Raw genomic sequence first — 21,465 nt, 5'->3', positions numbered from 1 at the left:
AGCGGCGTTGGAAATGATGACTAGGTCATTGTTGCATCTGTACATATTGTGTGGTTGATGGGATCTTGAATAGCATAATATGGCTATGATTTGTAGTGGACAGAAGCTTTTATGGAATTGCAGAAACAGAATTGATTATCATGATCAGGAAACCGGAAGCATAGGAAAAGCTGTGCACATAATATTACTTAGTATCAAACGATGGAGCGGACCTGGTGTGATGGTTAAAGCATGTGACTATCACGCCGAAGACCTGGGATCGAATCCCACTCCCGACAAACTCGCAAAATGTGAGTTCTTCCTTCGGAAGGGAAGTACAGCGTGGGTCCCGAGATGATCTAGCCTAGGGATAAAAATCTCGATATTACAGATCAAAAAAAGTATCAAACGATGATATTATCAGTTGTATCATAGCCATTAATGTTTATTGTGTTTTTTTTAACGCTGTTTCAACCTTTTATAGCCGGAGTTGTAAATAACCCACTTCATAAAAGTGAACTATGTCTTCGGTCATGTTATTGCAAATCTTTTTTTTTTTTTTTTTGAGGCAGAAACTAAGTATTGGGATTTAAAACTCAATTGAGATCCTATATAATTCTGAACACCAAGAAATTAGAAGAATCAATATAATTGATAGACCAGTAATAGCGTTAAATACTGCCTCGGCAAGCCTCGTTGGATAAATGTACGACTCATGCTGAAAAAATCAACTTTTTGCAACTCGTTACATAAATAACTATTGGAACACTCAAGATCGTCCAAACTGACCTCGAGTTTATTCCTTGAAATCTGTTTTGCCATGAACTGTTACATTGCTTATCCAGATATGATCACTTTTTTAGTTTTTATAAACAATAATTCCTTCAGAACTGGGTTCTTTAGGGGTATCCGGATTATTTTATAATCGGATTCTCAACCCAAAAATAAGTCGAAATCTAAAATTTCATATTTTTTGGAGTACGGGAAATGGTTTTAAAATGTATTTAAAGTTTGGGAAAATGTTTTTGTTCGGGTCAAAATGTTATTTTATCGATTGAACTGTCATTCTATCCATTTATTTACTAAACAACCAAATTGTACGAACCCTACAAAAACTATTTTGTTATAGTTCAGAGCTCAGACAAATCAACCTACTCCGCAGAGCAGATCTTCAGATCTTCCTCTGTGAAAGTACAGTCTAGACTTTTACTACACTCAAACCTCTATTTAGGTAAAATCTATTTAGGTCCCTCCATTTAGGAAAATGGAATTTGATTGTGTTCAGATCAGTTGGAGTACTTAAGAGTAGGTATAAGATTGGTTTATTTGAAAGAAGTAGTGAGTGGTGTTAGGGGGTGGGTATGAGGGGAGGGGGGGACTGCAATGTTGCCCCCTAAACACCCCCCCCCCCCCCATGCAGTGTTGAAAAGTGTCAGTATCCAGCGTCATTTCCAGCTGAAATTGAGATAATCAACCATCCTTCCATCATTCCATTGATTCAGCTCCAGCATTGATGACGTCAAACCCGACATCAACGTATCATTCACCTGTTTTTATTTTGGTCACCAAACCCAACATAGACTCAACAGTTGTTCGATGTTGGTCCAACAATGGCCCAACATACGATAAAAATTGACCCGACTTTGACCCGACATTCAATAATTTTTCGGCCTGGCGGAATTTTTCAGGGTTTTTCGCAAGGTTTTTCGTGTTTACTGCCCAGCTAATCATTTGAATGACAATTCTGTTCTGAGACCCTCCAAAACCCCCGAAAACGCCCCTGAATCCCCTCCCCTCCTGAAACTCCTTGAAAGCTATCTGAAACTGCGCATGATCTCCTTTAAATCTGCTAGTAACTCTCCCCTGTTGAATTTGAACAACCTTGTAATCCATTTAGGTAATGAATCCATTTAGGTAAAAATTCTATTTAGGCAGTCCCGACTCATTGCCTAAATGGAGGTTTTGGTGTACACGTTTGGTTCGAGGATACAGAAGAAATCCGTGTTGTAGGAATCCCAGAGCTTATGGGATTTTGCCTAATTGGGGGTGTGAGCGAATATCTCTGGCGTATTACAAGATTGCACCATTCTTTCTTTGGCAAAGTTGTAGTACTAGAATAGATCTATCACACAATGCCAACTAACATCCAGTTAGTTGGCAATTACGCCGCTAGAGGTGCTATGTACAAGTGGTTGCTATGTAGACTCTGGAACGCGAGCTAGAAAAGTTAAAAATTTTACTTGACAATTAGCGTCACCTATCGACGAAATCACAAACTAATTGGTGAATCACCAGATTTTTTTGACCTACTGAACAACTTTGTCGAAGTCAGCATTATTACAAATAAAGTAGATCTTGAGATATCGCATGTAAAAACTTATGAGTGCTTCTACTGGCGAGTGTAGGACCGTGCAGACGTAAGCCGTGTAGTAGGAGTCTTGACTGTAGCTGTAACTTCTACTTTTTCTTCTTGACGTAGCGTCTTGATTGAGACAAAGTCCGCTTCTCAGATTAGTGTTCTGAGAGCACATTCATGCTTCCTCTTCTAATAACCATTTTGTATTGTGTATATCGTGTGGCAAGGAAGTCAATAAAATTTCTATCACGAACTGTACCGACCGGGAATTAAAATGGAGGAAAACGTGCCTCTGGAGCCGAACGGGAATCGAACCAGTCGTCCCCTTCAGGATGGTGATGCTGAATACTAACGCCTCAGCAATTTTGGCTCTTTTCCTGCTTTTGTGGAGCGCACCTGGTGTGATGGTGAGAACACTTGACTATCACGCCGAGGACCTGGGATCGAATCCCACTTAACTTAACTTAGCTAGCTTAGCTTAGACTGACTACACATATCTATGGTTGCTACTCCGTGATCGACCTGGGATCGCTAAATGTGAGTTCTTCCTTCGAAAGGGAAGTAAAGCGTGGGTCCCGAGATGAACTAGCCTACACACTTAAAAAATCTGAAAATTACACGAGACTATCATTAAAAAACGTTAACATGTTCAAGACTGAATCACGAATTGGACACAATTTTACGCGCATCATGTAATTAGGTTAGATGTCAACAAATCCATTTCACCAGAAACGTAGAATCAGTATCATATTCATCAGCCGCCTTCTAACTTGGTGAGATTGCCGAGAGGTAAGTGATATGCTTCGCAACCAGCTGATCTAAGTTCGAATCCATGCGTGCCAAAATTTTACTTTTATTTGTTTAATCGGTCGAACTGGTTCTAGCGATTGCTAGACGCTAAGAACAAATAAGTTATTTTGTGGTGTCCTAAAAGATGTAAATTTACATTATTTGACCTTTTAATTTGTGTCTTTGAAGATGCTCGTATATGTCAGGTTCAATACACCTAAAATTACATGACTTTTTCTTGGTGTATAGGACTAAAAATCTCGTTAATACAGATAAAAAAAATCCTGCTTTTTAGCTACACTAAGTGAATTCAATAACCCACCATCTGTTTTTTTAGAGAACAATACATAGTCGTTTTTATGATTTTTAAATTTTATGTGTCAACTGTACTGTACTGTACTAAATTTGCCATCATAATAATACATAGTTGATTTAACTAAACAAAGCACTTAACAGTACACATAACAAAAAAACATAGCTATGCAGCCATTTCATAGAAAATCGATATAGTGCAACTCCGTATGGTACAAAATACCAAAGATTTGCAACCCAAAAAATCTTTTTTTTTTTTTTAAATTGTTAGTTTTGGAAAACTAACTTTTGACCCAGTTGGCCGATTTTATTTATTTATGTATATTTTTTTCTGGAAAAATTAAGTTTTCAGGAAAAAATTGGAAGGACACTAAATTGTGTTTAACTGCAAAATATTTTAGTTTTTTTTTTGCGTTTTCATGGTTTCGGGATGAAAGAGTGTTTCATATTCTTATAAAAAGAATCAGAAAATTAAGCGTAACGTATAAAAATAATAGGGATGAATTTTAAAGTTTCTGACATGATATACACACCTAGAAAATGTTATGTAATTTTAAGTGTCCTGAACCTGGCATATACGAGCATCTTTAAAAACCCAAATTTAGAGGTTATAACATGTAAATTTACGTCTTTCAAGACACCTCAAAATAAAACTTATTTTTTTCTTAGTGTCTAGCAATCGCTAGAACAGATTTGACAGATATAACATAGAAAAGTAAAATATTTTCATGCATGGGATTCGAACACTGGACCTGCTGACCGTGAGCCACATCTCTTACCTCTCGGCTATTTTTCACCGAGTTAGAAGATGGCTGATGAACGTGATACTGATTCTACGTTTCTGGTGAAACGGATTTGTTGACATCCAACGCAACCAACCAGCACTTACATGATGCGCGTAAAATTGAGTCCAATTTATGATTCAGTTTTGAAAACGTTTACGTTTTTTTGGTGATTCCGTTTCGTGGAAATTTCAGAATTTCTAAGTGTGTATATTTTTTTTTTTTTTTGAAAATAAGAGATGATAATTTCTTATACAAGACACTTTTTTTAAGCCGGGGCCCGTGGCGTAGTGGCTATACGTTTGCTTCATAAGCAGATGGTCATGGTTTCGATCCCAGCCCCGGCACTTTCGTCAGTTGCTCTGTCCCCTGAGAGCAGCTGACACTTGACCCTCTTCTGAGCGGATGGCTCAAATGGACCCGGATACTTTGACATCGGCGAACGGCAACTCATAATGGACCCCCAATCGGACTGGAAACAGGAACAACAAACAGCCACACAACAGCTTCCTTGTGCTCATTATTCTACCATGATAGGGTAGTAAGTGAAAGCAGTGCAACGGCAGCCAGTTAGTTGGATATAGTAGAATTAGAATAGAATACATTAAACGCTGTACAAATTGTAAGTACAGCTTCCAATTGGAATCGCTCACGCAGTGCCCTAGTGGACGAAAGAGCTGTAAATTAGGTTAAAAAAAATAAAAGAAACTTTTTCAAATTTTATGATTTGAAACACAAGCCAATGCTTCAACAGCTAGCTTCTAAAATATGTGGCTTTCTATTTAAAAAAAAAATCAAAAACAGAAAAACATGCATTTCTCGTTTTTGTAATATGTTACGCCGAGTTTTCTGAATTTACCGATATAAATATAAAACCAGGGTACTCCCTTTGTCGTGAGGCTATGAAAACATGAAAAAAAAAACTAAAAAATATGCTTATTTTTGTGCCTACATACATTGTTTCAATTTCATCATATTTTCACTGAAAACTTCCTTTCGAACAAAATAAAATTATAATTGACCAACTGGTTCAGTTATGATTATTTTTTCTTAGTTTGAAACTCCTCGATTTTTCTTGACCACCCTAATGATGAAATAAATAATTGCGGATGTAATTAATGATGAACTACAAACGCACAAATATCACGACATCCGGAGATCCACTACCGATTTCCTATATGAGGTGTGAAGAATTAGCAAAAAATTATAAATCATCAATAAAAAATGTATGGGATAACCTGTATAAAGCACAGATCTCCGAAAAAAAAAGTTTCCGGAATGTTGTTGTACTTTGATGGAAGTCTGATTGTTTTTGCGTAATGTCCGAAATGTCGGAATTCAATTAAAACAATTCCTGAAACTTGGAGACATGATTTGCTGTGAAATGTTAGTAAGAATTAGTAGCCGATTTATTGTAGATAACTTAGCTAAGATTTATTAAATTGTATTTTTTTTTCCAGAGAGTTATAGGAGAAATATCTTGAGAGAGAGAAATGTATTGCTGTTTAATTTCAAATAAAAGTACCTAATAAAGAAGAAGTTTCTTTGAATTCCAACTTTGTAGAATTATCTGGAAATATTCCCTTGAAGAGTTTCTTCGTTGTTATTTGGTTGAATTCACAAGACATTTTTGGCAACATTTCTTTTGCAGAGGAATGCAATTTTTTGAAGACCTTTGTACAAATACGAAAATACTACATCGGATATAGATAGGAGAACGGAACCCATTTCCGGTAAAGTGCTACCATTTTCGACCTAACGAAATCAAAGTTAATATGCGCTGTTTGATTTATTTTCTTTTTTTTGTATTTTCGTTAGGATTCAGCATGCAGGATAACAAACAGAACGGAAACAATCGATGCTTGAATCATCTGGTTCTTCAATAGGATGAATAGATAATTATAGATACATTATATTTTACGAATATTTTGAATATAAAATATACCGCGTACAAGAAATTCATTTAAGAATGCTTGTTATTATAAAAAGGTACCTTGAAAATAACGACCTTCAATCGAATTTAAATAGGATGAGTTTAGCAAAGTAAACTGTATTGGAAAGCTGAGTTACTGTCTTAATTTACTTATATAAATCTTTCATTCTAAAAAAAACATACTTAATATCATTTTGGAGCTTTATTTGCTGTAGATTGACATTTGAATGCATTTTTTTTACTTTCAGTAAAATAATGACATTTATATGACAGAATAAAGTACGCATTCATCGATTTTCACAAAAAATGTTTATGTTTGTAGTTTCAAATATCAACTTATAGTGTACAGATTTACTTAAGATTTTAATGACTTAACATTGAACTTTTGTAGAAGTTAAGCTTTATATGAAAGATTTGTACAGTTATCAAAAATCTTGCATTTCGAGAAAAAATGAAAAATTTTGATTTTGGAATATTTCCGAAAGTTGGATGTTTAGACAAATATGTTCTTCTACAAAGTTGATCAGTCTAACGAAACAAATAACTTTTCTAAACAAGATGTTACCTTAAAACAGTTCGTTCACAAAATATTTGAAAAATCCAAATTTTGCTTTTTTTCCTAAAAGAGATGAACTAGCCTAGTGCTGAAAATCTGTATAATGAAAAAATAATAAAAAATTTTCTTTCCTAAAATTGAAGTTTTGTGGTATTTTAAAAAGTTTTGCTTGAGATTGTCTTATGTGCTTTCACAGTTCAAAATTGTTCATAATATTGTTCAATCGGTATACTAGAAGCTGAATCTCAAACTCCTTAACTTGAGCATTTTGTATGAAAAATAGACAATGCGCACTTTATTCTGTTCAGTACTGCATGAGCGACATGTGCAGGTAGGTAGCGTAGAAACATTAATTATCAAATTTATTAACTATATTTTTGAAAATATGATTTCGAGATTGTAATTTATATTTTACTGACCGGGAAAATTCTACATCTGCACAATTATGCGTGTAAGCAAATCCAAATATCCAATCATTTCTCTGTAATAACGATTCATGACCATAAAAGACAAGGCGAAAAATAAACTTCTGATAGATCTCCTATCCCAGCCAACTCATGCTGCAACTTCCAATACTTACGTTTTTTGAAAATTTGCTGATAATCTTTTACGAAAACCTTTAAGAAGAATTTGGAGGTTTCAGGCGGATTAAGGGAAGTTTCTAAGAATGGATTGGAAGGATATCCATGCATTTCAAAATGCTTTAGCGGGTTTCTGGAGACTGTAAGTTCCAATAAGTTCCTGGAAGTCTTCGGATGATCAAGAGTGAAACCCCTCGCGTTTGAAGAGCTTCTAGAGAGGTTTATGACATTTCAGGGAGTTTTGGGATACTTCAGTAGAGTTTACGAAAAGTTTAAAAGAGTCTCAAAGATTTTAAAAAGGGGGTTTCAGGTACCCGAGCAGAAAAGTATAACAATCGCATAACAAAATTCATTATTTTGGCAAAATAACTGATTAATGAAATCTGTTATTTTAATGTTATTAACATAAACATACACTGAAGTTTTTTTTACGACGGTAATGGTCCCGCGTAAAAAAAAACCGCGTAAAAAAACCGCGTTATTTCAAGACCCGTCGTAAAAAAACCGCGTTGTTTAAAAAAACGTCGTAAAAAAAGTCAAGTCACGTTAGATGTGGTGCTGACTATTTTACGCGTGTTTTTGAAAAAACGCGGATTTTTTTACGACGGTTTTTGAAATAACGCGGTTTTTTTTACGACGGGTCTTGAAATAACGCGGTTTTTTTTAGGACGGACCGCGTAAAAAAACCGCGTAAAAAAACGCGTAAAAAAAACTTCAGTGTATTATGTTATAAACTTGCGTGTCATAAGCGGCAAAATAACAAATATCATAACAAAAAAATGTTCCTGGAAGACCAATTTAATAACATGTTTTGTTTGTGTCAATCACAACTTAATAACAATGAATTTGGAAAATATTTGAATAACATAGTTATTTTGATCTTCAAAAGTTATTGATAACAAACCAAAAGCAAATTTTTTTGGACCACCCTTTAGATAGAGCTATCTTAATTGCGAATTATAACATATGAGTCTAACTATTTCCGAGGAACTACTAATCTACCAAGTATGTATTACAATATTTTGAGATATTCTATGGAATGGATACAACTATATGTAACTGGATACAAAAAATGATAAAAAAACAGGACATAATGGTCGGAGTGTTCATAAAATATTAGACTGACAAGATAATATGTACGGAATGCTGTAAAGAACGTAAATCTCCAATGTTGTAGTTACAATTTAAAAACTTGCTATTGTTGTGATATTGTTTATCAAATATTTGTACACTCTCAATATCACAATAATAACTTAGTTTGCTCTATAACAAAACATGTTATTAAAATGTTGTTTAATGGGTGCATATCAATTGCTGAATTATAACAAAATAAGATTACCCAACTAAACATGTATGGAAAAGTATTTCCTTGATAAGTTAATAATAACAAAACAAGATATAAAAACAGGTTATGTTATTTTGTAGTTATTATTTTGCTATTCTCTTCTGCTCGGATATGATTTAAAGAGGTTTCATGGCGTATTGTTAGTGTTGAATATTGAACTCTTAAAGTAAATTTAATCTAAATCTCTTACTGTGCAAAATGAATATTAAATGGACAAGAAAAACCGTTTAGCATAAGGATAACGAATGAGTTTTCGGTACATTTTCCATTGAATAAGATCAACGTATTAAAGGGGAATTTAATGAATACAGCTCTCTATTACATTCCAATCCTCAGCCTTTCATCACTGATCGAAAGAAGTTTTATCCAGTTCGCGTTCGCCTCTCGTCTCACATAGTTGATCGCTGCCTACCGTAGTTTGAAAGAGTTTCATGTGGTTTAAAAAAAGCGTGAGAGAAGTTTATGGGGATCCCAAGTTAACCCCTAAGAGGTTCAGATGGGTTCAAGGTTTCAAGGGGTGTTCTCAGAAGCTTGAGAGAAGCTCCGGTGGGTTTAGGAGGGATGACAATGTGTTTCATAGTATGGCAGGGAAACATAAGGGGATATGACATTATAATAAACTCACTCACTTATTGGTTCCCGGATGTTATGCTTGTTGTATTCTCCATGAGTCGATGATCGTTATTTAGAAAATATCATGTTTTCGAAAATATAACAAATTATGATGGAATTATGATGATCAACGCAAATTGTTAGGACCGAAAGCCGAAATTTTCCATCAAAATCAACAACCATCCAGTCGAAACCTATAAACATAACCAATTATAAACACAATAATCTTATCTATCAGCCGATTTCATTCTGTCCTATGGTAAAATTCCATGGGCGACTGGCTAAACTTCCTCTAATTGTTCCTCAAACAATATGTACTTAGTAATTGCAGCTTTGAATATATTTCCAAATTTCCGCACAAACAAGTTCATCGGAGAATTCTAAAAATAGCGGAATGATAAATTACCAAACAATGCCAAATCAGTCTCCAATAAATCAAGATCGTATCGAATTAATTCACTAACGTCCAATTCTTTCCCTCTCCCTCTCTCGTTTCAGAATCCCGCCGAAGAAGACTCATTTGGTAACATTTACCAAGATCAGCAGAACATGGCTGCCGTGCTGATGCGAAAGCATCTGGAAAGCGGCGATCTAATGATGGTGAGCTTTTGTTTCTATCTCGTAACTAAAAATAAAAAAAATAAAAAAATAAACAACTTCAGCACGCAACTCTGGGAATCAGCGTCCGTCATCAGGGATGGGAGGCATTAATAAATCACTTGCCCTCTCATCTGAACCGATTTATTAATTTGAACCCATCAAGGAACTTCATGTCCAATTATTCAAACGGCGCGACGACGTGCTTCCTTATTCGTGGGCCTCTGTCAGAACGTGTGAACCCCGAGCAGAGATTGTTAGGTGGTTTACATTCAAGACTTTCGTCATTAGAAAAAAAAAGGATTCGTCGATCCTAGATGTCCGATAAACTTAAGTTAACACACCTAGATCACCTTAGGGCCTCCAATACATTATGGAATTGAAGTCATATGCTCTGTATGCGCCTGAATGTAGTCAATGCCTTTGCAATTCAACGAGAAGTCATTTTTGTGGTAGTTGGACATTGTAAGGTTTGCTGAAGTCCTGATGCGCAGGACTTTCAAGTTCTATCAAATCTACCACAATCGTCATTCAATCCACGTTTGCGGTTTTGCTCTATGATATCCATAATGCTCCACAATTTAACCATAATATGGTAATTATTATTGAAATGATTTTGACATAAAATATGATGTTTATGACAACTCAAAAATATTTGCTGAACTACAAAAAAAGAAAGAATTTGATAATTTCTGTTTATTGTTGAGTCCATTTTAGTTCGGGCTCCCACAGTGTACTATCGAGGAAATCCATCATATGGTTATTCACTAATTAATTAAGTTAGTTCTGCTTTGTGCAGGAAAACGCTCATTACAAGTTTTGATACTTCGTCAATATGATGCTCTCCAGCATAGCCGTAAGCACAGTGAATCGACGAAAAAAAAATCTTCAAAACAGACAGACAATCGCACGCGCAGAACGCAGATTGCTCGAAGGGAGGGAGGTTTGTTTTCGTTATTACCGATTGTATAGATTACCGTGTAAAAAGGGAAGAGAAAATTGCTGTTTCATCCCGTTGCGTTGTTGGCTGTCTGTCTGTCTGTCTATCTGACTATCGACCTTCTTGAGCCCCCACGAGGCTTTCCTCCAGAACTAACGATGACGACGAGACAATGGGTGATTTAAAGTGCGTGTGTTTTTTCCTTCGGTTCCGCTTGTTACAGATTAAGACGCACATCCAGATGAAGTCGTCTTCGTTCGATGCCTCACTGATGCTGGCTTACTGTTCAAGAAGAAAACCCATGCGTGTAAGATCAAGAGTTGAAGGTTGTCGTTAGCATTGTAGCCGGCCGTCATCACCTGAAGGGATCGAACCCTTTTTGTGGTCACGCGATGCCACTCCGCGGCCGTAGCCGCAACCGGGCCTTGATCCAGATGTGTGTGGGATTGTGGGTTTAATGGGCGCGGGTTGAGATGATGACGGTGATGATGAAGAAGGGCTGTTTCGATTTTAATGGTTTGTTTTCTCGAATTGATAGTCGTAAAAATTATAGGGGTAGAGTTAGCAAAGAGGATCACTTTGGGTATCCGGTTCAGGTCGTTTGGATGATGAATTATTCATCGCAAACACGTTTCGAGCCTTGGTTTCGGCCCAAATTATTATTTTACGATTAATAGAAACGCTTCCTAACACAAATTAGCTAGAATTTGAAAAATGGTGTGAAAGTCATTATAATCAACCACTCTTTACCAAAACCTTCAAATGATCCTTTAGATTAGGAAGGACATTGATAGGAAGTCTGGTATTCGGTTCTGGAAGTAACTTCCGAGAATCTTGTACAGGTGCCCGGGTATCCCCAGGCGCAGGAGCGTATCGGCAATAGCCGGCCAACTGGTGCTATTGAACGCATTCCTTACATCCAGAGTCACTACTGCACATTAGCAAATCTTTCTTCTCTTACGTTGGAGCGCTATCCCGGCGGTTTTTGTAACCAACAGGATGGCGTCTACGGTTGACCTCCCCTTCCGGAGGCCGTACTAGCTACTCGAAAGACCTTTTCTATTGAGGATGATATTTTCGAACACCTTCCCCGCCGTGTCGATCAAGCATATTGGTCTACATATATGCCGACGGGTCTCCGGGTAGTTTCCCCGCCTTTGTCCACAGAATCAGGCAATGCCTCTTCCAAAGCTCTGGGAAAACTCCCTCGTCCAGGCATTTCTGCATAGCAGACCTGAACATCTCGGGAGCCTCTGCAATAGCTACTTTTAAGGCCAGGTTCAGAACTCCGTCCGGACATGGGACCTTACCTACGCTAAGGGGCTTTGCTACCCCTGCAAGTTCCACATCGGTGACCCTCTTCTCATCGCCAGCCCCAGTCCCCAACGGTCCTACGGAAGGTGGCCAAGGACTAGGATCATAACGTCCCAAGTAACACAGAAAACATCTTTGAAAATTTCAGTTTCAAAAGATGGTTTATAAAAGCCTTATAAGCGTATCAGACAACATGTTATGTAATAATTGAGATATATTTGTGTTGGCTGATAAACACAATTCAACAGAGTGCAATTGGCTTTATCATTTTTGAAATGCAATGATTCTACAAATATAAAACATTTATAGAGCATCCACAACTAATAACTATCTCGTCAAAACGACAACCAATGTTTACCTTTTTGCTTTATTATATTTTGTGATTATCATGGCATCTTTGCGCCATTTGTGATTTTCTTCTGTGATATCTACCAGCGACTCTACCTCAATGATTCCCTCAAAATGTCATCACTAAAGCTAACCAATGCTCACTACCAACTAATCACGGGTAGGATCGAGCTCCGGTAGAATTAAAACGAGACCGTTCGCGTGATTCTCAGCTGAGCGCCTAGAAAATATCTGCTGAGTCCTATTGCAAGCAGTGGTGTAGCAGTCGAGTCAGACGGTTTCACTTACTCGTCAATTTCCCGGTATGGCGTTTACCAAGCAGCCTCCGTTTTTCATTTTAACGTCCAGTCCAAAATAGAGTAAACACTTCCCGGCAAGGATCTGGTGCGCTTATTCCGAACTCTGATAAAATTAAACAGACGATTTACGCTGTGTGCTCAGAATCCCGCGAGAACTGCAAAACAATGACAAACCTCTGCCTGTTATTTGTGTTTACTATTGAGAATATTTGACATTTTGACAGACGTAAACAAGGCAAGCAATAAGTTGTAATTCAGTTATTTTGGCGCTTGGATAACTATCATAAAACTAAATTATAAGTTACAAATGAGTTTGTTGAATAAACGTTATCTAGATGTATTCAAAGCGTTAAAATAAGTTGTTATAAAATCTGTTGTATCTGTTGCTCGATAAATGTAATTAAATGGTGATTTCAACAGTCTACCGAATCTATTAAAAGCTCACTAAAATGTATTCTATTTCTCATTAGAAAAAAATGATGTTTACAGTTCCGAAGAAAAATATTAGTACACAAATAATTAATTAAAAGCATTCCCATATACTTTGTTTTCTTATTACAATACAAAAACTAGCAGTTGTGATTAGTAAACAATTCCATTGATTTGATTGCGCAATAATCAGACAATAATTAATCATGCACGCAGTTATGGCATTTATTGATTTATTGAAATTGTTAATGGTTCAATATTTTTGTACGGCACTCTGGGCTTCATGGATTGTCTACCATATTGCTTTTTTGTGTAAATATATGAAACAAATCTCACAAAACTGCATTACATGACTGGTTTATGCTAAATTTTTAGCTTATTTCAGAGGCGCATGAGTTATGGATGAGTAAAAGTGGATGTTTCACGATAAATCATGAAGCGCAGATCAAACAGCATAGCACTCCACTGAGCAAAATCTATTATAAAGTTTGTTATTCGAATATGTAAAAATAATGGACTTCATCATTAGAAGCAATTCTTATGCTGATGAAGCTTGCTGTATCTAGTAAAATAAATATTTTTGTTGACGCTTTTCTTCTTGTCAGTTTAAACAGTGTAAATTCGAGTATCTGAAGAGCTTGTTATATAAATGGATTTTCCAAGCTATGTAACGTCCAAAAATCTTCTTCATAAAAATTGAGATAGTCATGTACCATAAATGTTTTATGCAGGTTATATCACCAGAACAAAGCATAACTTCAACCAATGAGTGTGATTGCAGTATATTCGTATTCTGCATGATCTTATAATTGATAAACAACTTGATTACAACTAATAAATTTTCAAGAGAAGGTGGGAACGTACCATTTTAGTTCAAAATGCGTATTGGAATACATCTTATATAACCTACAAGATGTTTTATAAGCCGCCATTTTTTGCGCTGTTTTGATTATATAAGTGTTTGATATTAAGTTGATAATACACGAAAAAATCATGCGACTTTGTATGAATAGTGAATTTTAAACACATATACAACAAGTTGTGTTACTTGGGGTGGAAAGAGGCCCTCGATGATCCCCTCCAATATCTCAGATACAGATTGCTCTGTAGGAGCCTTTGCACCTTTCGTCTTGGCCATCACGATCCTGTAGGCATCACCGCACGAATTCGCATTGGCACTCTGACATCCGCCGCCTAGTCCGTAGGCAGGTGCGGTGCAGGTCCGCAATCGCTTGAGTATACTAGTGATCCGGTGGCCTCACATTTCTAGGATGGACTCGTCCAGGCATGGTCGCATCGCACGCACGTGAGAGCACTGCAACCACCTCGTCGCCGTCCAAACCAAGCAGGTTTCGCTCACGGCGGAATGCCTCCCTAAATACCCCTTCATCGAAGTATGAAGTCTTCCTTCTGCAAGGGCTTGGCCTTGACCTAGCCGGTTCTTCCTCAACCCGCTGCCTGCTGTTGTTGTAACCGATACTGTAGCGAACCGTCAGGTGATCGCTACTCTCCAGTTCGAACTACTTGTTAGGCCAAAACAACAAACGTCAATAAATCGACTCCGCACCGTTCCGACCTGGGTTCCGACTAAAGGCATCTTGGTACTGACATTAGTCAGGTTGACAACTAGTTTGGTCACTGGTCAGTGTCTCTAACAGGATCTGACCCCACTGGTTCGTGAATCGGCTTCCCCATTCCACGGCTCAGGCATTAAAGTCACCAGCTATTTCTACCGGCCTTCCCGCTGTTAAAACGGTCATCATACAATCCAGGATCTGCGTGAACTGCTCGATCGGCCACCACAGAGGTGCATAGCAGCTACAGAAGACCCCATTTCCTTAGGCTACCACGAAGCCCTCATAGGTAGTAGACACCAATTCCTGGACGAGGTATTTACCCGTCCTCCTTATCGTCGCCATTTTTCTGGACCCATTCGCGACCCAATTGCTGTTGCCGGCGGGTACTCGATATGGGTCCGCTATGATGGCGATATACGTCCCCCACTCAGAAACCGCATGACAAAGCATTTGCTGAGCTACGTCACAGTGGTTCAGGTCCAGATGCGTTACATGCACTGTGATTTGTTCACTGCGGCTTGCTAGAAGGCCGAGCACCTTGGACCACTCGTCGGATGCCTGTTGTTCTCGAATTTCCTACTACAAATCAGACAAATGGGTAGACTCGTGCAGGCTTGCGCCTTATGGCCCTCGGCGCCGTATCTCCTAAACAGTTTGCTCCTGTCAGGGCCTTTGCAGTCCCGTGACTTGTGTCCTGGTTCCAGACACTTGAATCAAACCTCCGGTGGCTCGTGGAATGTCAAATGACATATGCACCAGCCTAACTTGATTTTCCCTACTTTAACGGACTTTTTTTTATCGTCTGCCACAGGTAGCTGAACCAAAGCCACCTGCCCCTCGCAGTGTTGCCGCAGTGCCGTGACGAACTCTTCCTATTCGGTGACCTCGTCTAGGTTTTCCACCTTCAGAGTCGCCTCTTATGTAAGGGCTCTCACCTCTACCCCTTCACCAAGCACCTCTTCCACCAAACTTTTGTAGGCGGCACCCCGTACGAGTACGTCCGATACTGCGCGCGTCGCCTCCGAGATCCACAAGCTTGGCGTCGCTTCGCATCGCCTTCAAATCATTCGAGTACTTAGACTGTTTGGTCTTGATGACGAGCGCGTCGCTTTACTAGCGTCGCTCAGCACCTACTCTTTTACGCCTTCTTGGTTTGGCGTCCTTAACTTCCTCTACTTGCGTCCTTCGTCCAAGAGGGGTCCTCCCTTGGGTCCTCCCCTTGGTTCACCCTACTCTGTGGTTGTTAAGGGCCTTACATCGGTCACAACCCCCTGTTCCCTTCCATCGGAAACGGACCAGCCTTTTCAGTCCTACCCTTCACAGCTTTCCGGGACACCTAGCTGGGGTCCGACTTGCCGGCATTACTGCTGACCTTCGGGGTTAGTGTCATCCTGGCCTTGCGGGCACCGCCACACCTTTTGGAATTCATTCGAAAGCGAAGACCTCCGTCTGGGTAGACTTCGTAACCTTTACTTTCCACTGATTCCGCCACAGCTGCAGTCTTCACGAGTCGAGTCTGTCCAGAGGATGCGTAGGGATGAGTTTGGCTGGAATGCTGTTTCAACGACTATTACCCGCATCATCTTGGAGCTACAGAGGAGGTGGCGCGTGGACTCGGAGAATGGCTAGTGCAGACGCTATACAAAAGGTGTTCGGAGTTGGCTACATAGGTCATACCGCACCGGTGCCCTGTGGTCGAAATCGACCCTTACAGCGATTTAGTGTCCCGGGGAGAACATCCTGGTGTCGTTACTGTCGTGGCGTCAGACCATCGAGTGTCGGTCAGATTTCAACCCATCTTTGAAAAGTGGTCCCCGGCAAAAAAGTCAGGATGGGTGGAAGTCCCATGTCGGCACGTCCTTCTGTGTGCTGGTTGATAGGGTCTTACTTGTGGGAAGGTCAAAGTGCACGCGATATCAGTTCATGATACTTACTGTGCAGTTGAAAGCAGGCGTGGCGTTGACCTTGTCTGCCTTTCGAGGACAAAGGGAGTGATAAGGACCACTCGATAAACTGGTTAAGCGCTAGCATGCTACCTTGGTGGACTCCCCAAAAGCGAGTCATCGATGTTCGCTGCTGCAGCCTACGCAGCTAGCCTTGAGGGTGCGATGTGCACTAGCCCCTCTCTGAAGCAATGCCTTCCTGGTAATTTCGGAGAGGTGAAGGGTTTTGCAACCATGAAAATGTTGTCTAGTGGGTCGAGGAGAGAGTCCTGGCTTTAAATTTTGTTGTAGAAGACGGCCTTAGCCCCACACTAACTGGACCTTCCTGTTCAGGTGTCTGTTGATTAGTTTATCCCCCATGGTATAGTGTATTCTCATGCTTGCCAAACTATGGAAGTACTCAAATAACAAGATAGAGGCCAAGTTCCAGTGAGGGCGTAGAACCAGAAAGTCTAAGAAGAATCACTATTGAAATCACCCACAAAAACACACTTCTTAAAAGTCATAAACGAAAGTGAAAAAAAAATACGCGGGTCTAAACTTAACACCTCTTTACCCACACCTTTCACGCTTCATCCCACTAAAGCCCAAAAAGCATCTCAAACAATAACGGTGGTGTTATGCTGCATTCACTCGAACACGGTGCAAAAGTTGGACCCCGATGGGCATGGGGTCGTCCACCACAGTCAGCCGGCCGGCCTCGCCGGTCAACCAGATGACGACAAAGGGGACCACGCCACCATGATGCATGCTCGTAATGCTGATGCGGCACAAACTTGATATTGACAGTGAAAGTTCAGAGTCACTACTGCGCTTTTGCTTCTTACTGACTGACGCGACTGACGGGCAAGTTCGGGGCTCGCTCGTGCCCGCGGGAGGGTCAAGCTATTTTTTGACACAGGTTCAAGCCTTTCTTCGGATCTCTCATACCGACCTACCGATCAGCAGCGGGTTCACGCACGGTTGGAAGAAGAGACTTGCTTTATGGCAGTTTTTATTTTCTATGAATTATTCAATTTTTTCGGTTTGCGTTTCGGTGCGTAGCGTCGGAAAGTGCATTGTTGGGATGTTTTACGTAAGCGTCGTCCGTTGGCGCTATTGAAGTTGACGGTGAGGTGTGATGATGGTGGTGGTGCTGGTTGTTTGGACGGAGGTGAGGAAGACCGGAACGGCTTTAACTGACGTCCGGTCTGTTGGTGCTAGTCTGGCGATTGAGCCGTGGTAGAGCGCCATTGACTCGATCGGTGAGTTTAGCTATGACGGGGTAATAATCGAGACGAGTTTATGATCTGCAACTGGTTTCTTGGCGCAGAGCACATGCGTGGTTGACGACGCAGGAGAAGCTGACGATGGAGAGGCCTGGAGCAGAGAAAATCATGTAATCCTATTAATCTTGTCCGATTGCGATGAGGCCGATGTTAACGACAGATGATGGGAGCCATTACCGACTCCACACAGGCTGAGGTTGAGGTCAAACGGCCTTCCTCGATGTTTTGATACTAAGCATTCGAACTTGGAGAGATGTATCATCAGGATGCTCTTGAGTTGCAGTCAGTGCTGTAGCCAGGGGGAGCAATTCGCATCAGGCCCTATTTTAGTGCTACAAATTTGAAGATTTGTCTGCAATTCAATCAAATAGGATGAATCTTAAATGATCTTGAGTGATCATAATGAATCTTCAGTTGACTTCACTTAACTTCGTAGACATTGGCAAATCCAAGAGGATCATTTTTGTGAGCATTTCAAAACTTCAACGAGTACTAATTACATATGTAACTCTTAACCCTAGTAGGATGTTGAAGTCAATATGACTGAAATAGGCACGCAGAACGTACACTACGCTATCGTGGTACGAAAAAAACCAATATCTTAGGAGGGTTAAGGATTATTAAATCCTTAGAAGTACTATAACATTCACGCAGCTCAAAACAGTATTGCACTTACTGGTTAGAGCGTTTCAGGGCTTGTACCAGATTTTAGAAGGTTTTAAGCCAACTAGTTATGTATGCTTGTAGAGATCCAAATATCTTCATTTCATTGTAATTTGATAGTAGTACTGTGCTGTTTCGGGTTGGTTAACGCTTACTGTCAGGTGAGGGCAAAATAACGAACATCGACCATCAAAACACAGACGAATCATGGAAAACGTTGGATTGAGGAGTCGAATCAGAGATCAGTTATAATATTCAAATGTTACGAAAATTCCAACTTCGACACTGGGGAGGTGCAAAGTTCGTATCGTATTCCTCGGTCGCCAGGAAGTGGTTTTTGATCGTCGGAAAGGCTTAATATGTTCGATGCAAATATAAATGTTGATCAATAAATCTTGTGTTGCTGAATGGGACTTGGAGAGGAAGTTTCATCCACAGTTCACAGGATGTGATTTTAATTGGTGATCATGTTCAGTTCGACCTTACACATGTTCCAAACATTGTGCAAACTGGGATGGGAACGAATCATGTCGGTCATAATTTACAGGGTTGAAACAGTGCGTGGAACGAGATGTGCCATGATGGAGCAATAAGAACTTCAAGTCAAAAGTGCCCGTTTATGCTATCAACTCACGTCGTCTTTGCAAACACTAAGCCTGATTGAGAATCAGAAGCAGTCGACAGAGCCAGCTAATCCATCTCCGGCCGTCAACACACAAGCACAATACCAACAACACAAAAAGAATCCGTTGATCCACGTTGATTGATTGCCGATTGCGTAATCGCAGCATCAGTCAACTCGCGATCGGATGCTTGACGATGGGGAGCACGTGAGCGACATCCGTCAAGATTACTCAGCGCAGCTGCATCAACAAATCGACCAACCTCGGATGGTGTAGAATTGTAAAATTGGATTAACCGACTTTGGATCGACTTTTAACAACGACAACAACAACACCATCACACGGCTCATTAACACGTGCTTTTGGACCTGCGCGGCGACCGAGGAGACCGCACGCATTCTGTCGGACAGAGCTCGGACACCCCTCGAGAATCCAACGTGACATTGACTTGATGTAGTCCAAGAATTCTCGATGCACGCCACCGCGCCGCACCAATAAAAGAGCGTCGATCCGAAACCTTGAATCGATGATGGCAGGAATTGCATAATGAGATCGATTTCGATTCCATCCATAATGAAACTCCAATGACGACGACAGATTGACTGCTGCTGCTGCTGCTGCGGTGAGATTCTTGCGCCCCGAGGTACATACATAAAAGTGCGTTTACGAAAGACGCAGTGGTGCGGATTCCGTTTCTCAGATCGGATGGTCAATAATTAGCTGCAAAGTGGTGATCTAATTTGATAATTGATCAATCAATTAGTTATAGGCCACTGACTGTATATGAAATAGAGATTCAGATGGTTTCGTTTATGCCAGAAACTGCTTAGGAATCAAAATAAATACTCGAGCGATTGGAAACTGTTTCGACCTTGTGCTCAAATGCAGACATCTTTATGATGAAGGAAGTAAAGGATGCAACTCTGCAGCTCAAAAACGACACCAGCTGAGTCCGACAACACTTACTTTCATTAATTTCATTTATTGAACGTAACGTTACAATTATAATAAAACTGAATTAGGGTGCGTTTACCAGTTATCGCACTACCTAAGAAAAACTATTTCTACAAAAATAAGAAGAAGACCAACGAATGTAAACAATAAGTCAAATGATTGATTAGTTTCCATACTTTAGGATGCACAGGAAAAATATAAAACCGGAGCCAAAACTACTTTTAGTATTTATTACGGCGTGTGCCAATAATGATAGGAACCCTGTACCAGTTATGGATACATTTGTTAATTTGGGTTCCACTTCGCACTATTTACATGCATGGGATTTGCCATAACTGGTACACTATGGCGAAATAGGGTGCAAGGAGGCCGAAAAGTTAAGGAAAATGATTTATTTCTACCATAATTTGAGCAAATTGTGAAGTTTGAATGATTGCAATCATCTTTTGTGATCGTGATCTATTGTTCACGATTTTTTTTTTCTTGTTGATTTGTATCTTTAAAGGTTGAAAATCAACTATGGCGAATTTGAGGTACTATAGCTATAACTGGTACACTGAGCCTAACAGTTCTTCGTCTCAACGTCAACATTCGGTTCGTGGCTGCAGTCCTCCATCCTCGACCTCGTCCCACATTTGCCAGATCGTTCTGCACGCTGTCCTCCAGGTCTTCTTGTACATCCAGATCTCTTGCGAAAACTAACTTCGCCGTAGAGCACAGCGAGCTCGTGGTTCATCCTTCTCTACCACACACCTTTCTCCTGCAGTCCACCAAAGATAGTCTTAAGCACTCGACGCTCGAAAACTTCAAGTACTTGCATGTCCTTCTTTAGCATTTTCCAGGTATGGTGACCGGAGAGAACCACCAGTCTTATCAGCGCTGTACATGCTACATTTGGTGCGAGGGTGAATCTTTTTTGACCGCAAATTCTTGTAGAGCCCATGGTCGGCCCGACCAATCCGACCTGTGCTGCTTCACGTATCAGACGTGTGTACAGTTCTGCCACCTTTCCAAATGTTCTAGCAATAATATCCATGTTGTTCAAAAATCAAACAAAAAAGCTAAATATCTTGGAAATCGTGCCTTGGCTGTTAAGCCCGTCTCGTTGCACTATACCGTCCTGGGCGATGTTTAACAGCAGACATGAGAATCCATCGCTTTGTCGTAGTCCAACGAGATTAGAACGAACTTAGACAGATCGCCCGAAACACTTACGCATTTTTTAACACCGTCCATCGTTGCTTTAATCAGTCTACAGTATGCGG

At 39.9% G+C, this 21,465-nt stretch overlaps 1 protein-coding gene across 4 annotated transcripts in view; it reads left to right on the top strand.

Moving 5' to 3' along the window:
• Nucleotides 1-21,465, top strand: part of LOC109405805 (A disintegrin and metalloproteinase with thrombospondin motifs like) — a 527,110-nt gene that overhangs the window by 249,579 nt on the left and 256,066 nt on the right. For all 4 annotated transcript variants that reach the window (XM_062861143.1, XM_062861142.1, XM_062861144.1 and 1 more), the window contains one exon: nt 9,744-9,845. In XM_062861143.1, the coding sequence (XP_062717127.1) occupies nt 9,744-9,845 (102 nt within the window). The remainder of the gene's footprint in view (nt 1-9,743; nt 9,846-21,465) is intronic.

This window comes from Aedes albopictus, chromosome 3 (genome assembly GCF_035046485.1).
Source record: "Aedes albopictus strain Foshan chromosome 3, AalbF5, whole genome shotgun sequence".
NCBI lineage: Eukaryota > Metazoa > Arthropoda > Insecta > Diptera > Culicidae > Aedes > Aedes albopictus.
This window is presented reverse-complemented; position numbering and strand designations above follow the sequence as displayed.